General features: G+C 42.4%; 1 protein-coding gene across 23 annotated transcripts in view; it reads left to right on the top strand.

Annotated features, from left to right (window-relative positions):
- Positions 1 to 27,437, top strand: part of celf2 (cugbp, Elav-like family member 2) — a 237,799-nt gene that overhangs the window by 168,657 nt on the left and 41,705 nt on the right. For 17 of the 23 annotated variants that reach the window (XM_039791623.1, XM_039791620.1, XM_039791621.1 and 14 more), the window contains 3 exons: positions 1,589 to 1,637; positions 12,662 to 12,829; positions 20,846 to 20,925. In XM_039791623.1, coding sequence (XP_039647557.1) covers positions 1,589 to 1,637; positions 12,662 to 12,829; positions 20,846 to 20,925 — 297 coding nt within the window. The remainder of the gene's footprint in view (positions 1 to 1,588; positions 1,638 to 12,661; positions 12,830 to 20,845; positions 20,926 to 27,437) is intronic. The other 6 variants (XM_039791624.1, XM_039791630.1, XM_039791629.1 and 3 more) reach the window with 1 other exon arrangement.

Below are 27,437 nucleotides of genomic sequence, written 5' to 3'. Positions count from 1 at the left end.
GGAGAGAGGGGGAATTACATGCAGCATAGGGCCGCAGCTCGTAATCGAACCCGTGGCCGCTGCGTCGAGTAGTAAACCATTATAAATGGGCGCCTGCTCTACTAGGTGAGCTACCCAGGCGCCTGTCCAGTATCTTAAAAGACAAGTGTAAACGCAGGCATTTAGACCCCATTTACACTTGCTATAAACATGCATTCTGTATTTCGGTATCTTATCTTTGAGTGAGGAAAAATGCAAATGAATGCAATTCTTTTTAAATGCATGAATAACACGTTGCAATCAGAATGCTTCCGGATTGGCCAGACCATCTTTAATTGGTCTGGATCACATATTCACTCCTCTGATTTAAGTTCATGTTTATTTCACTCATGTAGCACTTTAAATGCTAACAAGTTTGCACCAAAGTGCTTCACAAAGACAAAAACATACGTACACAAGCAAAAAACGCACACGTGTATACATAAAAGTGCGTCTTAAGGCGCTTCTTAATACATCCACAGACTCAGCCTGTCTAATGGCTTCTGGCAGGCTATTTTTCTTTTTTTAAAAAGGGAAATGGAGAGCAACATATAAGACCAGATAGACATTATGAGGAGATGTTTCAGTCGCTGAATCTTTTATTGTCACTTACTCCAGAAGTTTACAGTTTAGGGAGAACCCGGACCAGATTACAGTGTAACTCTGGCAATTTTAACATTTGCAGCCATTCAGGTGGTATAAGGTGCCGCTGTACTGTATGTGCCGTTTATCTCAACACTTACCTTTGCAACCACTGAATGTGTGTGTGTGTGTGTGTGTGTGTGTGTGTGTGTGTGTGTGTGTGTGTGTGTGTGTGTGTGTGTGTGTGTGTGTGTGTGTGTACAGTAAGCAAAGGCAGTGTGTGAGTGGCCTGACGGCCAGCATAACTTTGTATCTCTTTTGTAATATATTCATACGAGTCATCATCATCATGCGTTTGTGTTAGTGGCTGGCGAGTTTTTACTTAGCTCATATGCTAAGCTGGTTTCAGAAATTACTGCTACTACTTGTTCTTGTTCTTGTCTTTTTTTTTTTTTTTTTTCTTTTGCTTCCCCTTCTTGGTCTTGGACTGCAAATTTTTCTTTTTCTTCTCCCTTTTGTTCTCATTTTCGGTCTTCGTGTTTTTAATCCTTTGCTCCACGCTCTTGCTCTTAGACTTTTGGTCTTGCTCTTGTTCTTCTCCCTTTTGTTCTCATTTTCGGTCTTCTCGTTTTTAATCTTTCTCTCCACGCTCTTGCTCTTAGACTTTTGGTCTTGCTCTTGTTGTTCTCCCTTTTGTTCCTTGTGTCCTGTTCTGGTGTTTTTAACAAATTGTAAAAACAGCTTGCAGTGCTGAGCCAGATTTGTGTCAAGCACAGAAAAACCCAAACTGGTGCAACTATATTTTACATCTGGCTCATTGAGATGCATACACCTACGGTATGAATGAATGAGTTTTGAAACCACATCCGGATTGAATCTGAATATGAGACATATTGCACGTAAGTGCGGGCAACTTCTGATTGTGTTCATGCACGTGTATGTGTGCAGCGTTTTTAATATATTTTGTCCTTCTCTTCTGTCTCTACAGATGCACCACCCTATTCAGATGAAACCTGCAGATAGTGAGAAATCTAACGGTGAGTGGCCACACACACAGACACACACACAAACACACACACACACAGAATTACGTACGCATCAATATCACACACACATGCATCAATAGCCTTTCTGAATTTGCTTGGTAATAGCTATCTCACCTGCGTGTTTGCTCACTGCTTGACTGGCAGTTGGGACGAGGGACTGGGAAAGAGAATGAGCGAGAGACATAGAGAGGAACAGAGAAAAGAGAGAGGGGGGAAATGCTGATATATATAAATATATACATAGATATATATATATATAATGTGTGATGAATTATTAAGGTGCTTCGGAAGAAGGTCAGTGAAAGTTGAATCGTTTTGGCCTCATGGTGAACCATCCTCTCTCCCCTGTGGCTGCTCGCTCAAACAAACACCACACACACACACACACAAACATACACACACGCACAATCACTTTTATGCATATATCTCACACAAGCACTGTCACACACTCCGTCCTCAGATCACCCCATTTCCAAACTACATATTGCAGATCCAGTTCTGAATTCATTCCCTTTACTGAGCCTCCTCCTCCATTCCTTCTCATTCTAACGAGGAAGCTGTTGGACAGTAGATACCAGAGGCAGTATCGGGGTGTCTTTAAAAACAACCCTGTCTCCTAAAAGATTAAGTTCCCATACGAGTAAACGGCATTCTCAATTACGCTTCAAGGCAAACTTATTTTCTCCCGGATTAGTTTCAGCACGTCCTTGTACCAGCGACCGGCACACCTTGTGAAACCGTCGCAGTTTTAAACGTGGTTAACGTTGTGAATTGAAACAGTACTACTTGGTTAGGTTTAGGACAAGATCATGGTTTGGGTTAAAATGAGTGCGTTTGTTTCTTAACTGAAAGGGATACTTTGCCGATTTGAAACCAGCTCTGTGTCATCTTTGTGTGGGCACTGTGTTTAGATGTCACAGCGTGTTTTTTGCGTCATCTGGCGGATCTCTGCGGACCTCCGTGAAAAGTTTCCCGCCGTCCGGCGGATCTCGGTAGACCTCCGCTGCTCTCCAGAGCTCCCTGCACTGGCGCCATAGAGGGAAGCTAAACACTGTTCATCTAAACACACTGCCCACACAAAGATGACACAGAGCTGGATTTAAATCAACAAAATATCTCTTGAAGATACGTACATAAGTTAAATATGTTAAGTACATTGAGTAAATGATTTAAGTTAGGTATGTAACGTTAGTTAACTTATGTACATGAGTTAAAAGAAGTCACCGTTGACTTTTGGTTTCACGCGGGACACGAACAACGGCCTTCTTGTCCTGTGTTTGAAAAAGAACCCTTGAAGAAAGCAGTTTGTGTCGCTACACGTGGGTTGCTACCCAGTTCTATTTTTAATATACTAAGATTTTGATATGAAATATCCATTTAAATAAAGGCTTTTTACATTTTTTGCAAGAAGAGTGCACTCCAGACTAGACTCTCCAGACTTTTTTCTTCTAAAGTCCTGTGTTTGTTTGACACATCCATCCCCAACCTCCTCCCTAATGCATCTGATTAAAAAGTTGTTTTAGATTAAAACTAACTCGGGACAAAATACATTTCCCTCAAAAAACATAATTGAGAATGCAAATTAGTTGTATGGGAACGTAATTTTTAGGAGACAGGGTTGCTAAAGAATAAGGCAATTATTCTGTAATTGTCTTTATTGTCAACAAATCTCATGAAAAGATATATATATATATATATATATATATATATATATATATATATATATATAATACTATACTATAAATACTTTATGACTTTCCTACCCTGTCTGAGGCTCTTAGCTCCAATCCCATTGATTCCCATGAGGATGTAAATCTTCAAAAACAGCTCACAAATATAGTTTCATTGTTTCCTTGCTTTTAGCAAACGTTACTCAAGCATCTTTCTCCTCTGGAAAGGAAAGCGAAATGTGCGAGCAGGGCATAATTTCAGGCGGTATTTTGATTTCATCTGATTGCTTCGAAGTGGGTATGACCTTTCAATCACGGAGTTTCTGGAGAACCACAGGGTACTGAAGCTGTACGCCACCCATCCACCCACACCTCTCTCCCCTGCATTGTTAAATCACGAAAGCTTCTTCGGGAACTATAAACAAGGTTTTTAAACCTTCGACCCTTGAATCTACAGCTACCCACGGTACTACGACCCACGGGATAAAGAAGTGTTGTTTTATAAGATGGGAGGTTTCATATTTGATTGGATATAATTCACATATCCACCCTCGAGTGCAGGAATGAGTCAGCTTGAGGAAATATTTTAACGGTTTTAAAGTGAAAGGAGGGCAACTTTGATATAAATTCCCAGAAAGTGCTTCTAAACATATACCAAGAAAAGCAGTTAATGCAGGGACACAGAAGGAAGTTGTGTTTTATTGTGTCTTTAAAGACACTTGAACAAGGTCTGAATGTTGTTGCTCTATTATTCCAATCGGTTTTTAATTGGCTGCATTTTGACGCAGCAATAACCCTCTGTCAGGTCCATTATGTTCCGTGATATTTAGTCGAGGTACATTTGGAAACTAAAAGACAATGTCATTAAAGTTGTAGTTTAGTGAGAGAGGCGAGCAAACATTGTGGACATGGTGTGTTTATACCAAATTGGATTTGGTATCTATTTTATGAGGGTTGATTCACCCAAATTGTAAAAAATAAAATGTAATTTTCCTCTTGCCTTGGCAGGGTTTATGTTCCTAATTTCGGTTGTATCTGCTATTGAGGCATGGTGGGTTTATAAAATGACGGGCCCCTTGACATTGAGGGCCGGGTCATTCTTTGGTGACCGCAGTGTTTTGTTTTTTTGTCTTCCAGCAAATTGCAAGCTGTCGATACTGAACCAAATCCAAACCAAATGTTCAGGGTCCCCTTGTCCTCTTGGGCCCACTTGGTTATTCATTCATTGGAAAGATATTTGAAGATGTTTGCTGCTGAGCTTTCTGCAGCCACTCAGATGTAATTGAGATAGATTGAATTTAGTTTGCGATGCCCAACATAAACAGTAATGAAATAAATTTGAAAAGCACAACATGTCTCTCCGAAGGCAACTTCCTGCTTAGAATCCTGAGACCTCACAGTTGACTTTTTTTTTTATTTTAAATTTTTTTTACCTCAGGGGGAAAAATAGTTCTTGTTGTCAGTGATGTCTGTGGATTATCCCGGGTGGCGGAGCTCAAGAAATGTCTGCAGCAGATATCTGACATTTTTTGGCAAACTATTTGCATGGCTAAGTCAGAAAATTTGTGTTTTTGAAATTTGGGTAAACTGACCCTGTGTCAGGTTATCATGGCCTTTGTCAGGTTTACATGGACTTTTAGTTGGTGTTCATTGACTTTCTGTTTGTTTCCCCATTCACCGTCACCAGCACTCACTCCTCTCAAGGCCCGTTCACATTGTACGCGGCATGCACTGCGCTCGCCGCTAGGTTGTCCTATTCCCAAATATATTTGTTGTGCTTGCCGCCGGGCGCAGCGCAAATTTACGTCATACATGCGCCAATATTTGAATGCACGTCACGTCTGCGTCCGGTGTTTACATCAGACGAGCAGTACGCAACATTATGTAGGATACACCCGCAGCAGCAGCAGCAAGAAAGGTGTGGGGGCACGAGACCCTCAGGTCCAGAGAGCACTTGGGGGAATTCCGACTGCAGGAGCTCCGCTTTCGCTGTGACCGGTTCCAGGGGTCATTTTGGCTCAACAGGGAGCAGACAGTCTGCTGATGAGAGTCGGGCCTACGATTTCGCGGATGGGTTATGAATGGGTTTTCATTTCTAAATAAAATGTTGCATGTCAACACTGTGTGCCATTGCATGTTTACATACGAGATGTCTGCAGTTATTGCAGTTGGGTATAATAAAGCTAAGCCATGAGCCTGAATTCATACATTCATCATCATTCATTCATACTCTGGAAAACACTGTTTAATGCATATGTGCAATTAATTCCTCCAAAACTGGAGCTTACACACTTGTAAATGGGTAGTTATTCTGTGTAACGACCATATACCTAAATACCTATATGTGAACTACAATGAAAACGAACATGACTTGTGTCAATCAGTCCAAACATATTTTACTTCATATAAACATACAAATACAAATATATCCTACAAATACCTGTTTGGAGCTGTATATCAACTTGGTATTTGGTTTTCGCAGCTCAAAACAGTACACTTCTTCTCAGTTGCTTTGGCACATTTCTCAGATCAGAGATGACAATAATGTGTCACATAGGGAATAGTGCTCCCTTTCATGTGCATTGTTCATTACACTATTCTTACAGAGTGAACTGTTAAATATGGACAACAACACAAAGCAGTTTCACTATATTGGTATAAACGATGGCGTAAGGACTTGTCAGTTTGATTGGGTCATGGGTATAAATACTTGCTTTGGACACATAAAAGATTTCAATCTAAATACACGCTTTTGCAGGTCAGTCACTATGCGGTGCCGTTAACACCAATTGTTTTAAGAAATGCACTCACTGTTTTTAGTGAAGACATGTCCATGTTGATTTCACATAGCTAAAACAAACCTGAATGATTTAAATTAGGAGGCTACAATAAGCTACACATCTGGCATGCCTATTATTGTGGAAATATGCAACACAGCATAGTTTTGCGTCCGAGGTCTCTGTACGACCTCGAACTGTGTGTACAGCTCTGGGAGATCGCTCGTCCATGTTCCGTTTGTGGATCCACGTGTATTCGGTGTTTACTTTTTTTCTGTTTTTTCAGACACCTGAATGCCGTCACGCGCTACCGACGGCTCTTGCGGCGTGCCGCGGTCAAAGTTGAACCATGTTGAACTTTGACCGCGGCCCGCATAAGGCGGCCGCCAACCCCTAGATACCGCTTCGCGCGCCCTTTGCGCACCCCAGCGGCAGGAATAGTTCTTGCGCGCGCAAGCCATTGACAATAATGGGTTTCATAGCGCAGCGCTGCCGTTTGCGCGTACAATGTGAACGGGCCTTCATTCTCCAGCACACTCCTCCTACTGATTACACACACCTGCACTGCATCAAGCCACATCATCAGTTTACCACCTGCAGCTAATCAGTGACTCCCTATTTAAGCAGCACAGACACTCACGCTCTTTGTCTAGTCTCGTTTCTACACAACGCTCTGACCACTCACGTATGTCTACTTCATCCAAGTGTACCTTACCTGTAGTCCCGTATCCTGTTGTCTGCCTGCTGCTCTGAGCCTGACCTACTCTGCTGCCGGATTCCTGCCTGTTCTCTCTGTTCTCAGTTTTGGATCATTGAAATAAAGCTCTGTTTTACTACTCCAGTCTGTCTCCTGGTCGTTCCCTGACACCCTGAAAGTGGAATTAATTGAGCGGAATATGAAAATGGATAAAACCATGATTGGATGAAGTGACCTTTAAAATCCAGTTGCAGGTAGTTTTAAAAAAAGGATTTTCTTTTTTTAAAGTTGTTTTTTGGACATCTACATGAATCCTGTGTGTGTACGTAATAATAATAGTAAAGACAACGGCTTTGCCATAACTTTACATCACAGAGGAGCCCTTCCGGCTGACACACAGACGATGGAGTAGCGTCATAAGCCACCTGCTATATCACTGTCCACTGCGGGGGAGTACAGTAAAATGACCAGAAGGCAGGGGAGAAATCCTGATAAAAAGCTATCATCCGTTCGGCTGAAATATGGCGAAATGCGACTTTTATGAGATAGAACCGTCGGGGTAACGATGGCAGAACATAATAAAGAAGCTGTTAATCGCAGCCAAAATGTTGAAATATGGAGGAGGTCATACAACTAATGGTAATGACCTTTAATAAAACCAGTGTTAGAGTCGCTGTAATAGTGACTACGTTTACGTGCACACAATATTCAGTTTTTTGCCCTTATTCCGAAAAAGATGATATTCCAACTAAGCTGTTTACATGTCTAGATAGATAGATAGATACTTTATTGATCCCCAAGGGGAAATTCAAGGTCCCAGTAGCTTAAAGATATCACACACAACATACACATACATCATAAACAGGATGATAAAATAACAAATCCACATCAATGATATGGACAATAAAAGAAGCGATACTAAATAAAAAATCCACATGAATGTACTAAGGGATGTATAAGCATGGTAAGGTGCTCTATGAGAGTGTGTGTGTCATGGTGGTAGTGCAAATAAGTCCAATAGTGCGAGGATAAAGTCTAGAGACCAGCATTAAATATGGACAATATAAGAGAATAATGTAGACATAGTAATAGCAAAACTATAGCAGTGCAAGGATATAGTTAAAAAAAAGACAGCATGAAATATGGGCATTATAAGGGACAGTAGGATAGACACAAATCAACAGTCAATATTAGAGGTTTGAAGTAATAGGGTTACAGCCATTGTTCATTGTCTAATGAAAGTGAATATTCCACTAATATAATAATAAACACAGCGTCCCTCTGTCATTCCTTCAACCAGCTTCTTAAAAAGATCGGTGTAGCGATTTGTGCGCATATGTTCCCTGGTTGGTTTGTGTACAACAACCATAGCATCGCACAGAGCTGACCATAAGCCGTAAACAGGAAAGAGGCTGTAAACTGCAGTAAAAACTCAGAATGCGCTGTATACATGTCCAAAGAATGCTCCTAAAACCCAAATAATACCGGAATATCCCAGATGTCTTAATCGGAAAATGCTATATTCGGAAAAGGGCCTTATTCGCAATATCCAACCGGTATATGCTGTTTACATGACCTGTATCAAATTCGGAATATTGTCATATTTGGAATAATAGTGGAATATTGGTGTGAATGTAAATGCACTCTGTGGTGAATGGCTGCTCAGAGGTTTTATTAGTTTAGTCAGTGGAGGAGATGGAAGAAGAGATGTTCATTATGAGACAGAGATAATATTATTGCTTAATCCTGTGCAGTGTTTTTTTCTTTTCTTTTCACTAAACTTTTGGGATTCTTTTTTTTTTTTTTTTTGACGTCTCCTAATGTGTTGAAAGTCAGCATGAAGCCAATTCCGCTCCCAATTTATCCCGGAACGCAAAAGCTGACTCCAGATCCTCCCCGAGCCGGCTTTAAGAGTCTTATCACCCGCCTGCCTGCCTGTGCGCCGCGTCCGAGAAACAGAAACATTCAATTGTAACGATATCTCCTCTCTTTCTTTTCCTATCGACACCGAGTAAATTAATTACATTGCTGTTAGACTTGTGGTAATCTTCCTCTGGAGTGATGCGCACACACACACACACACACACACACACTGTGTACAAAGGAGTTAAAGCTTTTCGAAACATCACTTATCTTGGCAGCGTATCCCGACGGTTTGTTTTTTAAACACACAAACAATTCAAACAGCAAAATAAACAAGTGAACTATTGATTTCCCAGAGTGCAACAGACCGCTTATCTCTTTCGCCTCGCGGTAAGAGCTGACAGTTTCCTCATTAAAAATGAATTGGATTAGCATTACATTGAATGTGGTGGGAACACGTAAACACTCACACACACAGACGCACACACGCACATACACACACACACACAGACACACAAATGCGCGCACACACACACACACACACACACACATATTGTTTCGGCGAGCGATGAGGATTTCGCTCTCAGCCTAATTCACACTTAACCTCGCTCACATACACTAAGGCACAAGTTTCTCACCGTTACCTGCAGTCGGCTCACATTCCTCGAGATTGCACCGGGGGAAGGAGGGATTGTGTCAGCGAAGGAGGAAGACAGGAGGCCCCCATGAGGGAGGGTAGAGGGAGGGGGGGGAGGAAGAGGGGGAGGATAGGCGGAGGGAGGAAGAGGGTGAGAGAGAACAAGCTGGAGAGCCTCAGCAAGCGGTCGGTGTTGAAGTGATAATGAGACATTGATCAGAGCCTCGCAGATGGCATGATGAAATACATGAACTCTCTGTCTGTCTGTCTTGTTCTCCCTCCCACTGTCTTTTTTTTCTCCTTTATTCCTCTCTTTCTCTGACTGTTTCCTTTTGATTGGTGTTTTGTTCTGTCTCATTCCATTTTTCACATTTCTGGAGGTTTTTTTTGTTTTCATCTTTTTCTGTCTTTTTTTTCTTCCTTTTTCTCCCGTTTAAACTTATCTTTTTCTTTCTCTTTGTTCTTACCAGGCTTTCTTTTTCCTTCTCTATCTTTCAGTTTATACTCTTATCGTTATGGTATATGTTTAAGAAACAAGTGCATTTCAATGCAATGAGAAGTTTGTCATCTGGTTCCTCCGCACAACACACAAAAACAGTTAAAGGAATTTAAAGGTCCCATGACATGGTGCTCTTTGGATGCTTTTATATAGGCCTTAGTGGTCCCCTAATACTGTATCTGAAGTCTCTTTTATATAGACCTTAGTGGTCCCCTAATACTGTATCTGAAGTCTCTTTTATATAGACCTTAGTGGTCCCCTAATACTGTATCTGAAGTCTCTTTTATATAGACCTTAGTGGTCCACTAATACTGTATCTGAAGTAGGGCTGCAACGATTCTTCGAATAACTCGAATAATTCGATTACAAAAAATCCTCGAAGCAAAATTCTTTGCCTCTAAGCTTCGTTAAATCAATGTAATTAAGGTTGTACGGCTCACTGTGTTTCCGCACGGAGGATAATTACTAGCGCACAAGAGGTTTGCGCTTCTGCGGACACACGACTGACGGCCCATATTACAAATGAAGGAAGACGAAAATAGCGAGGGTCTAAAAGGGAGAGACAGGCTAGAGAAAACGACAGAAAGTTTGGGATCATTTTAAGCTGCAAACATGCTGCTACGTCACCTCTGTAACAAACCTCCAGTGTACTCCTCCATTCCACGGAGCCAACCCGACACAAGGTAGCTAACGTCTGCTGCTCTCGTCCTCCACGCTGTTTACACAACTAGCCTACAACATGCTACTGTGCTAATAGCGATGTTTTACCAAGCTAAAACGAAAGCTGTCGGTTTGTAGTGTAACTTTTTATTAGTTTGTTTCTAATCTTTGGAAATGTAGCTGCTGCCGGAGACAAACCGGCTCCTCCCCCCAGCATGGCTACTTAATATGCACGTGAATGACGTCATCATGCATTCTTTATTCTTTCTCCTCACCATAGATATATCTATGCTCCTCACTGTGTATTAGCCTTCTGAAAATGTGTCCCCCAGAACAGTGTAGTTGAGTAGCCCTGCTGTAAACCCTCTGGTCAGTGAAAAGCTCTTTTGCATATCCAGTGCAAAGAGCCAGAGGAGCAAGGGAATTGGGTGAAAAATATTAACATTTGGGCCACCAAAATGTACTATTGTGTAATGTTAATTTGGCAATGCTTGGAATAGGCTTTTGTATATATACAAGCTACAGGTTTCCTTTTTTTTAGTAAACAGCAATAATAAATATTTACTATTGCTGTTTACTAAGTATTTCTTACTAAGTATTTCTTATCCGATTAATCGATGGAATAATCTGTAGAATATTCGATTACTAAAATAATCGATAGCTGCAGCCCTAGGTGTAGCCTTGACCAGCTGCCACTTTGCTCGTTTGAATGCCATGATGTCTCTCTCTCATGGGTGGACCAAATTCTCTGGGCGGGCAAAGCAGAGAAAGGGGAGGTAACCTTGCTCCTTATGACCTCATAAGGAGAAGATTCCAGATCGGCCCATCTGAGCTTTCATTTTCTCAAAGGCAGAGCAGGATACCCAGGGCTCGGTTTACACCTATCGCCATTTCTAGCCACTGGGGGACCATAGCCAGGCTGTGGAAACGCATATTAATGTTAAAAAAAACTCATAAAGTGAAATTTTCATGCCATGGGACCTTTAAGGAAAAAGCCTGTATTGTCTTTCTTGCTGAGAGTTAGACAAAAAGATTGGTTAACACTTTACTTGAAGGTATCTACATAAGAGTGACATGACACTGTCATGACACATGAACTCTAACCCTAACCCTTACTCTAACCCTAACCCTAACTTGTCATGACAAAACCGAATGACACTTACTAAAAGAAGCGTTATGTCATAAACGTTTATGACTTCTTTATAATGGGTTTTTTTTTCAATTTGTTCTGAACTTTTACTTTTTAAAGTAGTTACTCAGGTATGTTTTGTTTGAAGTATTGTACTTTACTACATTTTAAATAACATCCGTTACTGAGTAAAAAAATAAAAAAAATAAAAAAGCTCTCTGATGTTTTTTGCGCCGTTACTTCAGCAAAGTCTCTCTCAGAGGCTTTGTGCCCTTATCAACTCTCAAAAGAATATAATAACTATAAATAAGTCGTTAAATAAGTTTAAATACAAGAAAGTATCTCCCCCCGCTGTTAAAAAGTAACTAAGTAACTTTAAAGTTCCGCCTGATGACGCAAAATGCGCTGTGACATCTAAACACAGTGCCCACACAAAGATGACACAGAGCTGGTTTAAAATCAGCAAAGTATCCCTTTAAGTTAAGAAACAAACACACTCATTTTAACCCAAACCATGAGCTTTTCCTAAACCTAAGAGTACATTTTAACTGAGCTACTTTTTACTTTTACTTTTTACTTTTACTAATTTTACATGTACTTAAGTAAATAAGTAAATTTCCACATGTCCAACCATTCGTTTAGAAAATAAATAAGTTAACTTTTGCACAATTCAAAGAAAAGGTTTCACCAAAGAAATACTACATACTTAACCCTCATGTTGTCCTCTGGTCAAATTTGACCCATTTTCAAAAAGTTTCTATATCAGAAATTTTGGGTTTCTTTCAAACAAATTTTCTAAAAAAATAACATGGATGTTTCCATACAACGCTCTTCACAAGTAAAATAAATGATCAGTTCACTAATTTCATTGAATTTGGGTGTTTTATTTTTATTTATTTTTTATATAAATTTATTTTTAATTTTGACCCAGAAAAACAAAACGTTGCATGGTCAACAGGAAGACAACACAAGGGTTAAATAGAATATACAGCAACAGCTCTGTGTATTAAAGCTGTGTGTGAAGTCCGCCCCATCCATTCACACTGTTTCTCTTCCCTTTCTTCTTCTTTTTTGGCTCTGCAGCGGTGGAAGACAGGAAGTTGTTCATCGGCATGGTGTCGAAGAAGTGCAACGAGAACGACATCCGGGTCATGTTCTCTGCGTTTGGCCAGATCGAGGAGTGCCGGATCCTCAGGGGGCCCGACGGACTGAGCAGAGGTGTGTGTCGCTCCGACTCACTTCCATCCACACGTAATGCTCCTCATGTGAATATTATTACCAGAACGGCCTCTAACAGATGTCGCTGTTCATTGTGTTGACTTGTGATGTGACTCAAAAGCTCAAAGTCCTGCAGGAAGTCTTTACCAAATCACCCAGTGGCAAGAGTTGGCTGGTCCAAGTGGGGTTTATGAACCAATGGCTTTTACATGCATACACTGATAATAAAAGGGCTAATTATTTTTAGCATTTATGTATCGAAAAACCTAGGACATATTTTTTTAACAGCATACAAAATATACAATTCGCAACATGAACACTTCTCCCCCCCCTTCGTCATCACTACCCACCTAGTCTATATTCATACTTTGCACGTGACGTCACAACTACTGGCTGGCGGCCAAGAACATCATTCTATAACGTATATTTGTTGGGTGAATTGAGTGAATTGAGTGAATTTGCTCAAGAATCAGTTTGTTGGCTGAAAGCCTACTTTGAAATTTAACACCGGTGTCAGCAAAAGACTGGTTAAAACGAGACAGATAAGAGGCGTTGCAACAATGTTTAGAAAAATATACATCGTAACGCTGGCGGCACAGATTATGCAGACGCAGACCGCTACGATTGACTGACACACACACACACACACACACACACACATTGTTAAAATCATACGCTGGACGCTTTATTAGTCTTTCTACATGGGTTTAGTTAATGATCGAGCTATAATAAGACCACGTCGGTTATGTAATCGCTGACAACCGGGACAATTTCATAGTGGTTGGTGTAAACCGGGATATTTTAGCGTCCCGACACAGCTTTTGTCGGGACTCGGGACTGTCCTGGTCAAACCGGGACGTCTGGTCACCCTAAATGATACATAGTCTAGTGTTAGCAGAAGGTTTAAAAAAAAAAAAATACTTATCAAGCTGTCAATCGCCGGCAGGCAGGGTGTACGTATTCAGATGTAGACTTCATCACACGACAGAACAGATTAGCAAACGTTAGCAGGTAGCTAGCTAGCTAACTAACTAACTAACTAACTAGTAACACTCACCTTTCCTTTGATTATGAAGATATTCCTGTTTTTCACCTCCCATACGACAGCGTTGTTAACCCATCCACTCTTGAAAAAAAGATAGCCATCTGTACTTTTGTAGGCCTTCATTTTTTGTGCGGTGTAAAATGACGGATTCTCTATAAGATAGATGTAAATATCTCCAAACTCCACGTCTGGTAGAGACTTTGCCAGCTTCAAAGCAATGAAAACATCAGCGGGTGCTGTGTATGGATCACAAGTTCCAAGTGACATATGGTCTAAATAGTTGATTGATTGTAGTATTGGAAATCTGCAAGGCTGCAATTCCCGTGACTGGCCACTGTTCAGCGCCATTCTATCGGCGTTTCTTGCCCGCCAGGTATCCATGGTAATGACGTCATTGCAAAGTATGAATTGACGACCTTCCACTTCGGAGATAGTTCCGGTGCCGCCGAAAATTCCGCCGGATGACGCTCTTTTCGGGCGGATGTCCGTTACCTTACACTTTCTTTGTGTTGTAATTTTAAACTCCGGTGGATTTGTGAGGACTATGGTTAGCTGCTCCTCAGATCTCTGCAGGGTAAATCCAGACAGCTAGCTAGACTATCTGTCCAAATTGAGTTTTCTGTCGCACGACTAAAACAACTTTTGAACGTACACATGTTCCACCAAAACAAGTTCCTTCCCAAGGCTATTTTTTCAGCCGCGCTGTGGCTCTGTCTGGCACTTAGTGCCGCCCAAGACAATTGTGATTGGTTTAAAGAAATGCCAATAACCCAGAGCAAGTTTTTCCTCCCATCCCGGAATGCTTTGTGGACTAGTTACCTGTAGCGTGCCAGGACCAAAATCTGAAGAGTTATGTACGAACTTAACCAACCAAATATCCTTGTGCTGCATCACATATTAAGGTTGGCATGTTTCCTCAGTGAGTCAGAAGTCCCGTGTTGACCCGGATAGTGAAATGTAGCTTTTAAATTTCACTGTGTATCTATTAAATTCATCGTAGCAGATCCTGTTTTCAACCGGCTGCTTCTTAGAAAATGTTCCAGATTTCCTTTAAGGTTTTGAGAGAGTCACGTTAGGAAGAAAACAAAAATGAACCGCAGCGACATCCTGAGGCTGTTGTGGCCACTGTAAATACATGCTTCTCCTTTTTTTGCTCTATATATTTGTCTCTCTCTCTCTCTCTCTCTCTCTCTCTCTCTCTCTCTCTCTCTCTCTCTGTCTCTGTTTTTCCTCCCCCTCTTGCTCTCTCAGCTTCAACCCCAGATCACCTCACCCCCTCCTCCGACCTCCTAACCCCCATTCATATCCTTCACCTTCCCCGCCGTTCCAGTTTAGCCTCACCGTAAGCCAGTCCTGAGCTTTTTGACACTACCACCGACAGTCCAAATTAGGAGACATGTTGCAGCTCGTTGCATTTACAGTATGCTTTGGGTTGGTTATATTTAACATTGCTGAATTTCAATTTCAAAGCCCAGTTATACCAGTCATTTTCCTTTCCTTTCCTTAAGTGGTCGGTTAAACAAAGATGAAGGATTCATTGTTCGATCAGTGTTTTTCCTGTCATTCTTCAGGTCATATACAAAGTCAGTAAAGTAAGCAAGTAAACATACTCAAAGAAAAGGTTGGAAAGAAAAGACAAAGGAGTCTGTGAAAAACATGGATGCACAAATCACAAAATATAGAGTTATTACATCAAAGAAAGCACTAGGGCTGCAGGTGATTTGAAAGTCTTCTATACTGGAGCCAATACAATACCTGGGTTTTGGTACGGTTACCAAACAATACTTTTTTTATTCCTTACTTTGAGGAACCCTTTTTTATTTTTTAAATGAACAAAATACGCCAAAGTCTCAAGTGTTGAATGGAGCCATACAAGAACATAGCTTAAATAAAGTCTAAAATTGGCAACATTTTCATTTGAATAAGAAAGTGTCTGATCAAAGAATGAATAAAGAAGAATATGAATCTGACCAGACAATGCCGGTACAAATACAAATCAATCGATACTCAAATAGTTTGGTGGTTTGAATTCCAGCCATAAAAAAGCTGAATTTTAAGCAAAGGATGAGGATTACAACAACAACAACAAAAAAACAGGAAATCCATGTAATAGTAACTCTTTCCTTTTCTCAACTGCTAAAGAAGTAAGCACTCTGAGACTTTGGGGGAACAACCTCTCCCAACATGAGTAAATTTGATGACTCCAAATGTGGAAAATAATTTCAAATTGCTTCACTTGATTTGGAGAAGAGTGTGAGTCTACCTGTTGAATTTATGCACTGTTTGCTTCATCTAATTGGGCGCACGTTGAGGCGACATAATGTACCCTAAACAAAGTGCCCCAGGCCTGGTGCAAAAACCAGACGCGGGCCTGTTAACAAGACGTCAAACCAATCAGATTCGTTGACTTCTGAGTTCTCCAACAAACTAGGGTACGGGGTTTAAAATAACCACTCTAAAAATGGCCCCCCTTTTCAGTGGATCATAAGGTCGACATATGACCAGATCTCACAAGTGCTTCCAACTGCACACCGGCTGTCTCATCTATCAATCCAATCTCAGCTATTGTACCTCTATACATAGCTCTCGTAGTAGCACAGGGACCCCTTCCATCATCAACCATTCTGCCCCACCAACCCCTCATTTTTTACTTGATTCCCAATGCTCCTTTCCTCCCCCTCCCCTCTCCCCTTTTGTGGTTTCTATGTGCTGAGGAGATGGAGGGGCTTTTAAAAACTCTCTGACCTCCTATTCCTCCTCCTCCTGTCACACCAGCTGTCACTGTCATCGTCACGAAGGTTCCATGTGGATCTGTCGGTCACGTATATATATTTTTTTTTTTCTGTGGTTGTCGGACGTTACGGATGTTTTATCGTTGACTTTGTTTTCTCAATGTGTCTTCTCTCTATTTCTCCTCAAGGTTGTCTCTATGTAGAACCTGTCTCTGCCTCAAACTAAACTACTCAAACTCCCATGTTCCTTTGCGTCTTAGAAACAGCGACCCCCCCCACCCCCCACCCTCCCCGTCTCTAACTATTCACCCTCGCTGTCCTAGAATCCTCTCTTGCATCAATTTGTCCTCTTTTTTTCCCCAGACATCCCACATTGGCCTCCTTCCTTTCCTTTACCCGTTTTCCTCTTCCATCCCTTTTCAGCTCCTCTCTTTTGTCCTCATGAATATTTCAGATGCGATGGCCAAATCCTTGTTTCTGTAGAACTCATATAAACCACTTACCGGCTGACGCGAGTCAAAGAGGAAATACTGGTAGTCCAACTTGGGTCTGGCTAGTAAATAGACTACCCTAACCGTGTTTGGGAAATAAATATGTCTTTAAGGATTTCTACGTCTCTGCAAGTCCCAGAGGCCCTCAGTCCCACCTAGTTGCGCTGAGCTGTTGAAGCGCTGTATCAGTCAGAAAAGAGCTCCACCATCCCACTATTAATAAAATATGGATCACACCACCAGTGGATGGCTGGGCCTTGGGAGTTACCCTACTTTCATTAAAGGACTGCTTGGTTCTCCGCTGACGACAGAATGCGGCCCGTGAGGTATTTTTAGTGCTCAACCCACGTCCCATCTCTCTGCCGTGAAAAATAAGACACGCACCAACCAGCCAGCCAGCAAGCATGTCTTTTAAAGGTTTGCTTTTTTTCATTAACAGCTTTGACATAAATGAATCAGGCGCTCAGGAATTCTTTATTTAGAAGCTTCGACAGGATCGAGCTGCAGAAACGGCAGCGCTGAATATATAAATGTTTATTTGTGAGAAAAAGTATTCTGTCTGCCAATGCAAGTGGAGTTCCATTAGATGACAACCAGTGACGTTGTTGCTGACCAGTTTTATAAATAGAGTCAGGACTTATCAGGGCCAGTCTTGAGGGCTAACCCAAATGGAAGCCCCCTCCATTACTGATCCAGTTCTGGGGCAGCGTTTCTCTGCAGAAGATGGGGCAACCTGCTTGAAACTAAGCAGTAAAATGACAGATTGTGGCCCGTCTAAAATAGGCAGTCCCCTGAATCAGTTGAAGAAATGACCCCCTTTTGTATGTCCTATCTAACACCAGCTAGCACTGCAGTGGCACTGTAAAGGACACATCCCAACGTTTACTAGGTCAGTCCTGCAGAATCTGATAACCTTCAGTCTCTTTTTATTACTTTCGTACTTCTCTCTAATGTTAAGTCAGCAAGGCACTTTCATATGAAAGGTGTATAAACTATATTTTCCAGTGAGCAAGGGCATAAAACATTGGAAAAAGGACAAATGTGTGATCAAAAGCAGGTCCATGCTGCTGAGAGGAAAAATAATTCTACGGTTGAATACTGTGGATGTCAGGTTGCCTCTTTAGTTTAAGTTGATGTTTAACTGAGCCACTTCTGGGGAGTTTCCTTTTAAGCAAACACACCTTATCTCTACATTAAGTATACATCACCAAAAATGCATTCAAAATCAACCATATGAGAATTTTCTGATCTGGTGCCTCTATCAGCTGGACAATATTATTTGAGATTTCCAAAACTATTACAAATAACTGTTACAAAAGGGGGCTTTTCTGGCTTGACACCTTTTTTTAAGGGCTAGACGAGTTAGTAGGCAACTAAAACTACTTAATTAAAGTTAGGGAAGTGTTCATGGTTAAATGAAACATTGACATTGCAACACTGAATCTAAACATTATTAAATGACATATTAAACATTATGGGAGCCACAGTTGCCGGTGTTGAAGTCTGGTTTCCAAGTCTGACGCTTTGGTTTGGTTACATCCAATCGGCAACCTCCGGGTCTGAAAGGGGACGTCAATGGGAAACATAGGTAACGTACTTAACTTACGTTACATACATAACTTCAAGAGATATTTTGCTGATTTAAATCCAGCTCTGTGTCATGGCAGTGTGGGCAGTGTGTTGATATGAACGGTGTTTGGCTTCCCTCCGATGCGCCAGTGCAAGGATCTCCCCGCGGAGCAGGGCAGCTGGAGGTCTGCTGGGATCCACCGGACGGCGCAAAATGTGTCACAGAGGTCTGCGACGTTCGGCGAATCTCGACAGACCTCCGCTCCTCTGTGCCCTGACGCCACAGAGGGAAGCCAAACACTCTTCATCTAAACACAGTGCCCACACGAAGTTGACACAGAACTGGGTCAGAATCTGCAAAGTATCCCTTTAAACAACCCTGACTCAGACAGCCTTTTTTCCTCGGGCAAGACATTCCAGAGCCTCTTGACCCTCTTTGCAAAAGCTCTGTCCCCCTTAGTTTCCAGTCTGGACACTGGAAAAGACTGAAGATCACTGCCCAAGGATCTCAGAGTGCGCAAAGGGATTAAAAGGTTTTAAATATAATCTGGAGCCAGGTCATGAAGAGCCTTAAAAGTAATCAACATTGTCTTAAAATCAATCAACAGGCAGCCGATATAAAGAGGCTAAAACAGGTGTGACACCTGTCTTGCGTCTGGCACATTAAACCTAGTTTGATGTACACAGTGAGGTTATCAGAAAGACTTGCAACAAAAGCGATCAAAAGACATGATTATTATTATTATTATTATTATTATTATTATTATTATTGTAGCGATGCATGGCCTCTACAAGGACATGCCTCTCTGTTCTCAGGGAAAAGCCTCAGAATGAAATCTGTGTGGCGAATGTAAGAAGGAGAAAAACTGGCCATCCTTCACTCTCTCTGCCTCGTTCTATCACAGCAACAGCCGGATTTTGATAGAGGTGGAAGAGAACAATAATCGCATCTATTTCCTCCGCACATATGTCTTCTCTCTCTCTCTCTCTGTTGCATTATCCGTCCTCTCCTCTCTTTTCTCTCTCTGCCCTTTCATCCCATCCACACGGCCAGGGAGAGTCTATCTGATGACCCAGGCTATTAGTTTTTTCCTCTATTGCCAAACCATGAGTCAGCCAGCTGAACTTGGAGGCGCGCGCCGTGTGTGTGTGTGTGTGTGTGTGTGTGTGTGTGTGTGTGTGTGTGTGTGTGTGTGTGTGTGTGTGTGTGTGTGTGTGTGTGTGTATGTATGTGTGAGCGTGCGCGTGTTATCAGTTGCCTGGCTGCGCTAACATGGCTTGGTGAGTTTGTTAGCATATTATTAGTCCGGGGAGTTGTTGAAGCACTTCTCCCTCCCCTACCCTACATCAACAACCAATAACAAACTCCCCCAAAACCCCTTCTGGCTGCGTCCGATCTTGATTGGCTAAAATCAGTGTCAGTCAAGGAGGAGGTCGACCACACCTCCTCTCCATCTCCTCGTCTCTCTGTGGATTGAATTGATAGGATTTTCTATCTGATTCCCGTCTTTCTCGAGCCCCCTGCAGATATTTTGTCTCGGCTCGCCCCGCCCCGCCGCCGCCACATCTCTTTTCCGTTTGACAAAAAGGAGAAAGAGGACACCCAATCAGACGCACAATACAGGCCCGAGATTAATTCAAATCGCTCCCAATGCAAATTTGGACTGATTTACATTGCCGAATTGTTGGGAGAAGAGAGCGGTTGAATTCAGGTATGACTAATTTGGTCAGTGTGTAGGAGCGAGAGGAGAGAATAAGAGACAGTGACAGAAAGAGACGAGGGAGGAGGAGGAGGAGGAGGAGGAGGAGGAGGAAGAGAAAGGCGGGGAAACAGCCAGTCCAAACCCCTCCCGACGCTGATTGTGGTTGTCTCAGATGTCCTGTGGTGGCTGTGGATGGGGCGAGGTGGTGGGACGGGGTCGGGTGGGGGTGGAGGGGTGATTGTCATTACACTGTGCTTGTTTTTCGGCTGTTGTTTCCACGGCGACTGACAACCCTGTTGTCGGCCCGTGAGCTGTTCTCTGTATCAATCTCTGTTTTTTTTTTGTTTTTGTTTTTATAACAACGACGTGTCCAACCCTTTTGTCTTGTTTTTGTTCTTTCTTGTCTTCCCCCCCTCCTCCTCCTCCTCCTCCTCCTGCCCTTCTGCCCCCCTCCTCCCACCCTTCCACTGTCCCTCCATCCCTCCTCCCTCTCCTCCCCTCCCCTACAGGATGTGCGTTTGTCACGTTTTCCACCAGAGCTATGGCACAGAATGCAATCAAAGCCATGCACCAGTCTCAGACTATGGAGGTACTGTACTCTTGCCCTTTTCCTTCAACTCTCTCTATTTTCTTGTCTCTTCTCTGTCTCTTTAACTCCTTTTTCCGACATGCACTTCACTCTGTTAATGTGCTGGCAATTTATTCTGCCGGGGTCTCATGTTTGATCTCTTCTGTGTCACCTCCCTGTAAAAGTCACGCCTCTCTCCAGGTTTGGGCCTCGTAACATTTTTTTGTCCCACTTCAAGCATGGCTCGAGTCTGAATGCTGTCACATATATTAATGTAACAGGCTTGAGGCTTGAGATAGATTAAATGAGTGTCTTGCCTTTCGTTGTTAAAGAGTCGATCTCCGAATGCAGCGGAACAGGGAGGAGAGTAAAGATGGAAAGCTCCTAAAGCTTAGTTCCATATAAATGCACGGATAAGTTGTTGTTTTGTCGTTGGTGAAGAACAATATTGACCTTGTAGTTGAAAAAAGGAGCCTCATATAAGAATGACATTTCCTCCTATGGAGTCCGTTCATTCGCATTCGGAGATCGACTCTTTTTGGCTGGCAAGATGGCGGCGAGCGGAAAAACCAACTGCTAAAGTGAGTCGTTCAAAACCTTTTTTAGTAAACTCTGGGTACACAGCCAATGTTCTCAATGCTGGAGTCCATGTGTATAGCCCCTGGTCATACTTAGAGCAAAGTCTCACGTTGTGTCGAGCCTTCTTAGCGTTTTAAAAATAGTGATTTTTGATGCGATCGTAAAAGTGCCCCTAGCTCTCCCATTCAAAAGGCCATTTGACCGAAAATACGGTCAATCTTAAAAGCGGGGCTTCCGTTCTAATTATGCTTTTAAACGAAAGTTTGACTCTGGTACATTCACAAAAAGACCCTAGGTTGCATTTTGGCGAGAGTTACGCTTTAAGAGCAGTTTCAACTGCTTATTTTATACGCAAAGATAATACAATCAAATACTCACAAAATACTGTAAGTAGCCAATTTCAAGTTGTTTAGGGAGACTCACGTCAGATTAGTCTCTACATAAATGCGGAAAAGAGCAAAAAACGAACTCCCAGAACCATAATAATCACAATAACAATGACTGTCAGCCCTTCGGTCGCCCTCTCATTCAAGCCAACATGCTGAACAACATGGATATCAAGATAACACGCTTTTCCTCCAGCATATCATCAAGTAGGAATTGAACACTATATTAACAACTTAACCGTGCTCGGCCGGTTCTTCAACTGTTTACAATAGGCAGCAGTCCTGTAATATGTTGAAATAATGATGAAATTGATGGGAACGTTTATTGGTTGATGATTCAAGTCCGCTTTTGTTCAAACAGCCCGAAAGTCACAAATTTGTCTCAAAGAGGTTTAAAATGTCAACAACAAACAACATTCCCCGTCTTATGCCCTTGATTCAGATAAGGAGAAACAAATGCACACAGACAGAAATTAGAGAAAGCATTCTCTTTCACGAAGGACTAACCCAAGACGTAGACAGAAGTAGCAGTAGTAGAATTACAATATTTAGTAAATAACATGCATTACATATGATTCAGTCTGGTCTCCTTTTTTTTTGTGCTAATTTTGCGTGTTATCGCAACCCATTCTTTGCATTGCACGTCTTATTTTACGGTATTTAGTCTCTACTGGCTTATATTATGACGTTGTATTAAGGTGCGCGAAAGTCCACGTTAACTCACGTACGTAAGAAACATACTTGTTATTTGCTTATACTTATTTTAACGCAAACCATGATTTGATGATGATTTTGTTTCAGTTCACTGCGTTAACCAAATTTTTGTGGTTCACAGTTGGGAACGAGAACGAGGCGTTAAATGACACCCGAAATGTCTTTAAAAGTAGCGTGCCTTTCATACACCTTCCCATAAGAACACATTGAATTCAAAGTATCTACAAAATGGCTAAAGACTGTTGCCAAACATCTGTATCCCTGCGTGTCATGTGTCGCAAGTAGCAAAGTGTAGCCGATGCATTGCATCAGTGTGACAAGCTCAGTAATGCAACACAAAACCAAAATATCAGGTCAGGTCTTTTCTCTTAATTTCTTTAAAAATGCCATACAGGAAGGGTTCATCGTCTCATGAATTAAAAAAGAAGCCAGCAATGATACAGACTCTGCTTCTTCCCCTCTGCTAACTCGTGATGAAATCAGTTACGCTTTTGGTCACAGATTTTCCAACTAGAACAAACTTTTGGCGAAGGCTCAGATCGGTGACCAAAAAGAAAAGCTGCACCTCTGACCCAACAGCCACAGTGGGCAGGTGGTGTTACAGACCTCATCAGCTGCCGAGCAACCCCCGGCGGCACCGTAATGGGGAACCAGCCGCGGCTCCTTTGTGTCTCCCCCTGGGTTTTGGTGGGGGCGCCTTTGTCAACATTGTCAGGCCGGCGACAGGGCAGGGTGACAGGGGCTGTGATTGGGAGAGAATTACATGGTGTAAGACGAGCACGAGTGCGTGTGCGGGAAAAACAGTGGTAATCGCAGGCTGTGTTAAAGAAAAGAGACGAGTGGCGTTCACCCCCGTAGCCCTCTCATTAGAGCTGATCATGATAATCATGGCTGCCATTGATGTGCTGTGACCCTGACATGGGGAAAACGCATGCTCCTCCCTCCATCTGTCCGTGTACAGTGTGTGTATGTGTGTGTGTGTTGAAAGTGGGGATTTTCTGTTCATGTTGTCACACTGCGAGTATCAGTGAAGTGTCTGTGTTGATTTATGTGGCCGAGCAGCAGCAGCGTGTCTTTCTGAGTAGGAGTGACACTCTCCTTCAACAGCGTTAGTATTAAGCTAGAATTATCCTCACTATTCGCAGTCGTCCGCCACAATGGGCCTGGTAAATACTGCCGGGTCCCCCGCTGCCCCCCCCCTTTTATCAGGCACACAGGAAAAATAAGCCTTAAACCATAACACAACCATATTGCACTGGACAATGGCAAAATACCTTGATTTCCATTTGAAAACAAGCTGTCTAGCCCCAGGCGAACCTAAATTGCCGCAACCGTTTGTTAATGTTCCTCAGTTTTGCAATTTAAAGGTAATTACTCTGGGTCCGTATGAGGGAATGAGGTCTGGCAAATAGAGTTTGGTTATTGTCTTGGCTCTATTGCACCCCACTGTCTTAGATAGAGCAAGGTTGTGTGTGTGTGGGGGGCGGGGGGGGGAGGGAAGGGAGGCGGCCCGGGCTCTCCATTCGTTGATGGCCCTGTCACTGTCATATCCATTCTCATTATGGCGTGACATTCAGGTACACGCTGGCAAGCTCGCGCGCGCGCGCGCACCCACACATCCCATGCGAACGCGCGCGCTCGCCGAATGTCAGGCCGTAATGAAAGTGGATATGAGCGAGACAGGTAATTCGCCCCTAAAGACACACGAGGAGAGAGGTGGGTTGGCTCCATTGTGTTGTATTTATGCTGCATTTGTGTTTTACATTATTCGCTCCCTTTATAAATACTCATTTAGCACACGGCTCCCCCTGTGCAGCGTTCCACCGACGCTGGTTTCTGTTTCCGCCTTTCCTTTTTCCCCACATGACACTAGAGGCCCGCTCGCATACACACACACACACACACACACCCCACCGTCAATGCACAAGCGTTCAAGCGCATGTAGACGAGAGCTTAAGTAGAGCATGAGAGACAACAGAGCAGTGTCTGTTTAAATAGAGAACAAACACATCTGTCAGCTGTAGTGAAGAGAGGAGACCCACAGTGGAAAGAAAATATTAGATTACATTAATCAAAGCCGATGTTGTACAAGACACCATAAAGCTCTAATGATCCCATGTGATTTTTAAACCGAAGGACTCTGCGTCAGCCTCACTTAAAGGAATAGCAATGTACGTACTGCTGCGGACGGAGCAGCAGCTAAACGTATTTTAGACGCTTAAAAAAAAAATCTGAATATTTTCACTGCATCACCTTGCTGTCAGACAGCCCTTTCCAACAGGGAACTGAAGCTGTTATAGCCATCTCTGCTCTCTTCAAAGCCACCAGACTCCTTTGACTAAAATAGTGATTTTACCTTGATGAACGCGGGAGGGGCTGGTCTATTGCCTGCCTCCATCGGTTGGTTTGTTTGTGTTATTGCGTGACTTTGGCGTTTTAAATGGTTAGTTCGAGACACCAATAAGTAACCTCATACAATCCCACTTCCAAAAAAAACAAAACAACCCGGAGCGTCCCTTTCACAGCCTCTGCGCGCAAAGTCGTTGTTGTACTTCCAAATACAACCAACTGTGACACTGTTGTCTGTCACGAATGGTCTCAATTTACTGTGTTATATCACATTTGACAAAGGACTTATAAATGGAGGCGCATATACTGGTATATGGCACCGGTAACACTCCGCTAAATGCAAAATGCTCCACAATTTGCATACGATTATTAAAACAAGGTAAGAGACAGAAAAAAAACAAGGGAGGAGAGCGAATACTGAAAGAGACGAATTGAAAGTTAAGTTAAAAATAATTAGCTATCTAAAAAATAGATAGCAAATTCCAAAACCAAAGTGCAGGTAAGACTTTAAAGGGACGTTGTTCCAAGTATTAAATTGATCACTGTGTTTTTGAGGCTTGCTTTTCACTCAGTGTGTCTCCGATTTTGGGACAATGGGTTCAAACAAAAGTGCCCAAAGAACTCAGACTTGGTGTGCGGACTCCTATGGTTAACAGAGCCTCGTGCGTTCCTTTTAGTAGCTGCAGCTCACATGCGTTGACATTTAAAGGCTACGTGAGTGGGAAATAAATGAGACGGGGAAGGCTCACGGCACATAAACTCTCTCGAAAAGCTTTGAGAGATTGATTTTCAAGGTAAACGGACCGGAGCTTATAAGTTCAGTTTGCGTGTATGCGTCGGAGCATTTTGGGAGAGATGGGAAGTGATGTGTAATGCTCTCTTCACGGTTGTCTCGGAGAGTTGGCTTCAGGGAGCACAGTCAGGTTTGTTAGCTGAGTGAACTCCTGGTTAAGTCGATCACAAAGTCGTAACTTCCGGCACGGACAAAAGTTTCACTTTTTCTTTTTTTTGTGGACAGTGAGAAAAGATCAAACCACAGCATGAAGCAAGTTATCCATGTGCTGTAATTACATAATAATTACAGCACATATGGAGACCATAATTGTGCTCATTGCTATGTCTGCAGTATCATTTTGAAACTATAGGTTGTCATGGCGTCAACCTACACCGACCCATCTGTCAATCATCTGTCAGGTGTAAAGGGATGTCAGGACATCAAACACGTGTTTGGATTGGTTTTAAAGGGTCATTTCTGGGGTTTTTTTCAACCTGGACCCTATTTCCATATGTTTTTGTGTGTGTGACTGATGGGAACAACAATCTTTGGAATTGGTCCAAAGACAGGCTCAGATTAGTGTCTGACAACCTTATGGAAAGGATCCCTACAAAGATAGGCCTTTTCAAACCTCTTTAAGACCTTTCTGTTAAATCAGAAACAGCTCTGAGGTTGCTAGCGCTAAACCCACCAGACTCCATTAAAAAAAGCAATACTTTTAGCCTGAATAGAGCCAACATATTTTCACATGTAAATCGGTAAACTATGTGTTTATTTCAACCAAAACTAGAGTTGTGATTGTTGGAAAAGTGGAAAGACGACCCAAAATGGCTTTTTATAGTTTTATTTAGTTTCTGTCGACTTTGAATGAAGTGTATTTTACGATGCTAAAATTACTGTTTATTTACATGGAGTCTGGTAGCTTTAGCGATCGCAATTACGCAGATGTGTTTATGTTTAAAAAAAGGATCTTACCCTTTAACAGATAGGTTGATCTTTCCAAGGGCGCCCGGATTGCTCAGCTGGTAGAGCGGGCGCCCATATACTATAGAGGTTTACTCCTCGACACAGCGGGCCCGGGTTCGGCTCCCACCTGCGGCCCTTTGTTGCATGTCATTCCCCCCTCTCTCTCCCCCTCCATTTCTTCAGCTCTCCTGTCAATAAATGCCTAAAAATGCCCAAAAAATAATGTTAAGAAAATAAAAGAAATCCTTTCCATAATGCTGTCAGACACGCAAAACTAGCACTTTTGTGAACGTAAATGGAAGGTGCACAATTGCCCCAAAACTTACATTATAGCTTGTTTTGCTGACTGCTGACCGTAGCGGTCTTGCCTAATACCGGACAAATGTCAAAGATTGTTGTTCCCATCAGTCACTTAAACACCTTAGGAAAATAGGGTCCAGGTTGAAAAAAACGAAGGGAAGGATTTATGAGGGACGTTCAACCCGCTAAAGGATGAGAACATTGACATCCATATTTCAGTGCCTTCAATACAAATCTCGATCCAAACTTTATGATATATGCTGTAAGGATATGTACCCAGAAGTATAGCATTTTTGTGTGGAAGATTTGTCAAAACATTGTCAGAAACGAGACAAAAATAACATTTCAGACAGGAGGTGTTTTCCCTGTAGAAACATGTCCTGCTGAGAACGCTTCCTGTGAGACTCGGAGCGCTTTATTTTCTTCAGATGTGAAAGTTGTGCAACATGGGAGACAGTCTGCAG

This window comes from Perca fluviatilis, chromosome 23, assembly GCF_010015445.1.
Source record: "Perca fluviatilis chromosome 23, GENO_Pfluv_1.0, whole genome shotgun sequence".
In the NCBI taxonomy this organism is placed as follows: Eukaryota; Metazoa; Chordata; class Actinopteri; order Perciformes; family Percidae; genus Perca; species Perca fluviatilis.
Note: the sequence above shows the minus strand (reverse complement) of the source record. Positions and strands in the feature narration are given on the sequence as shown.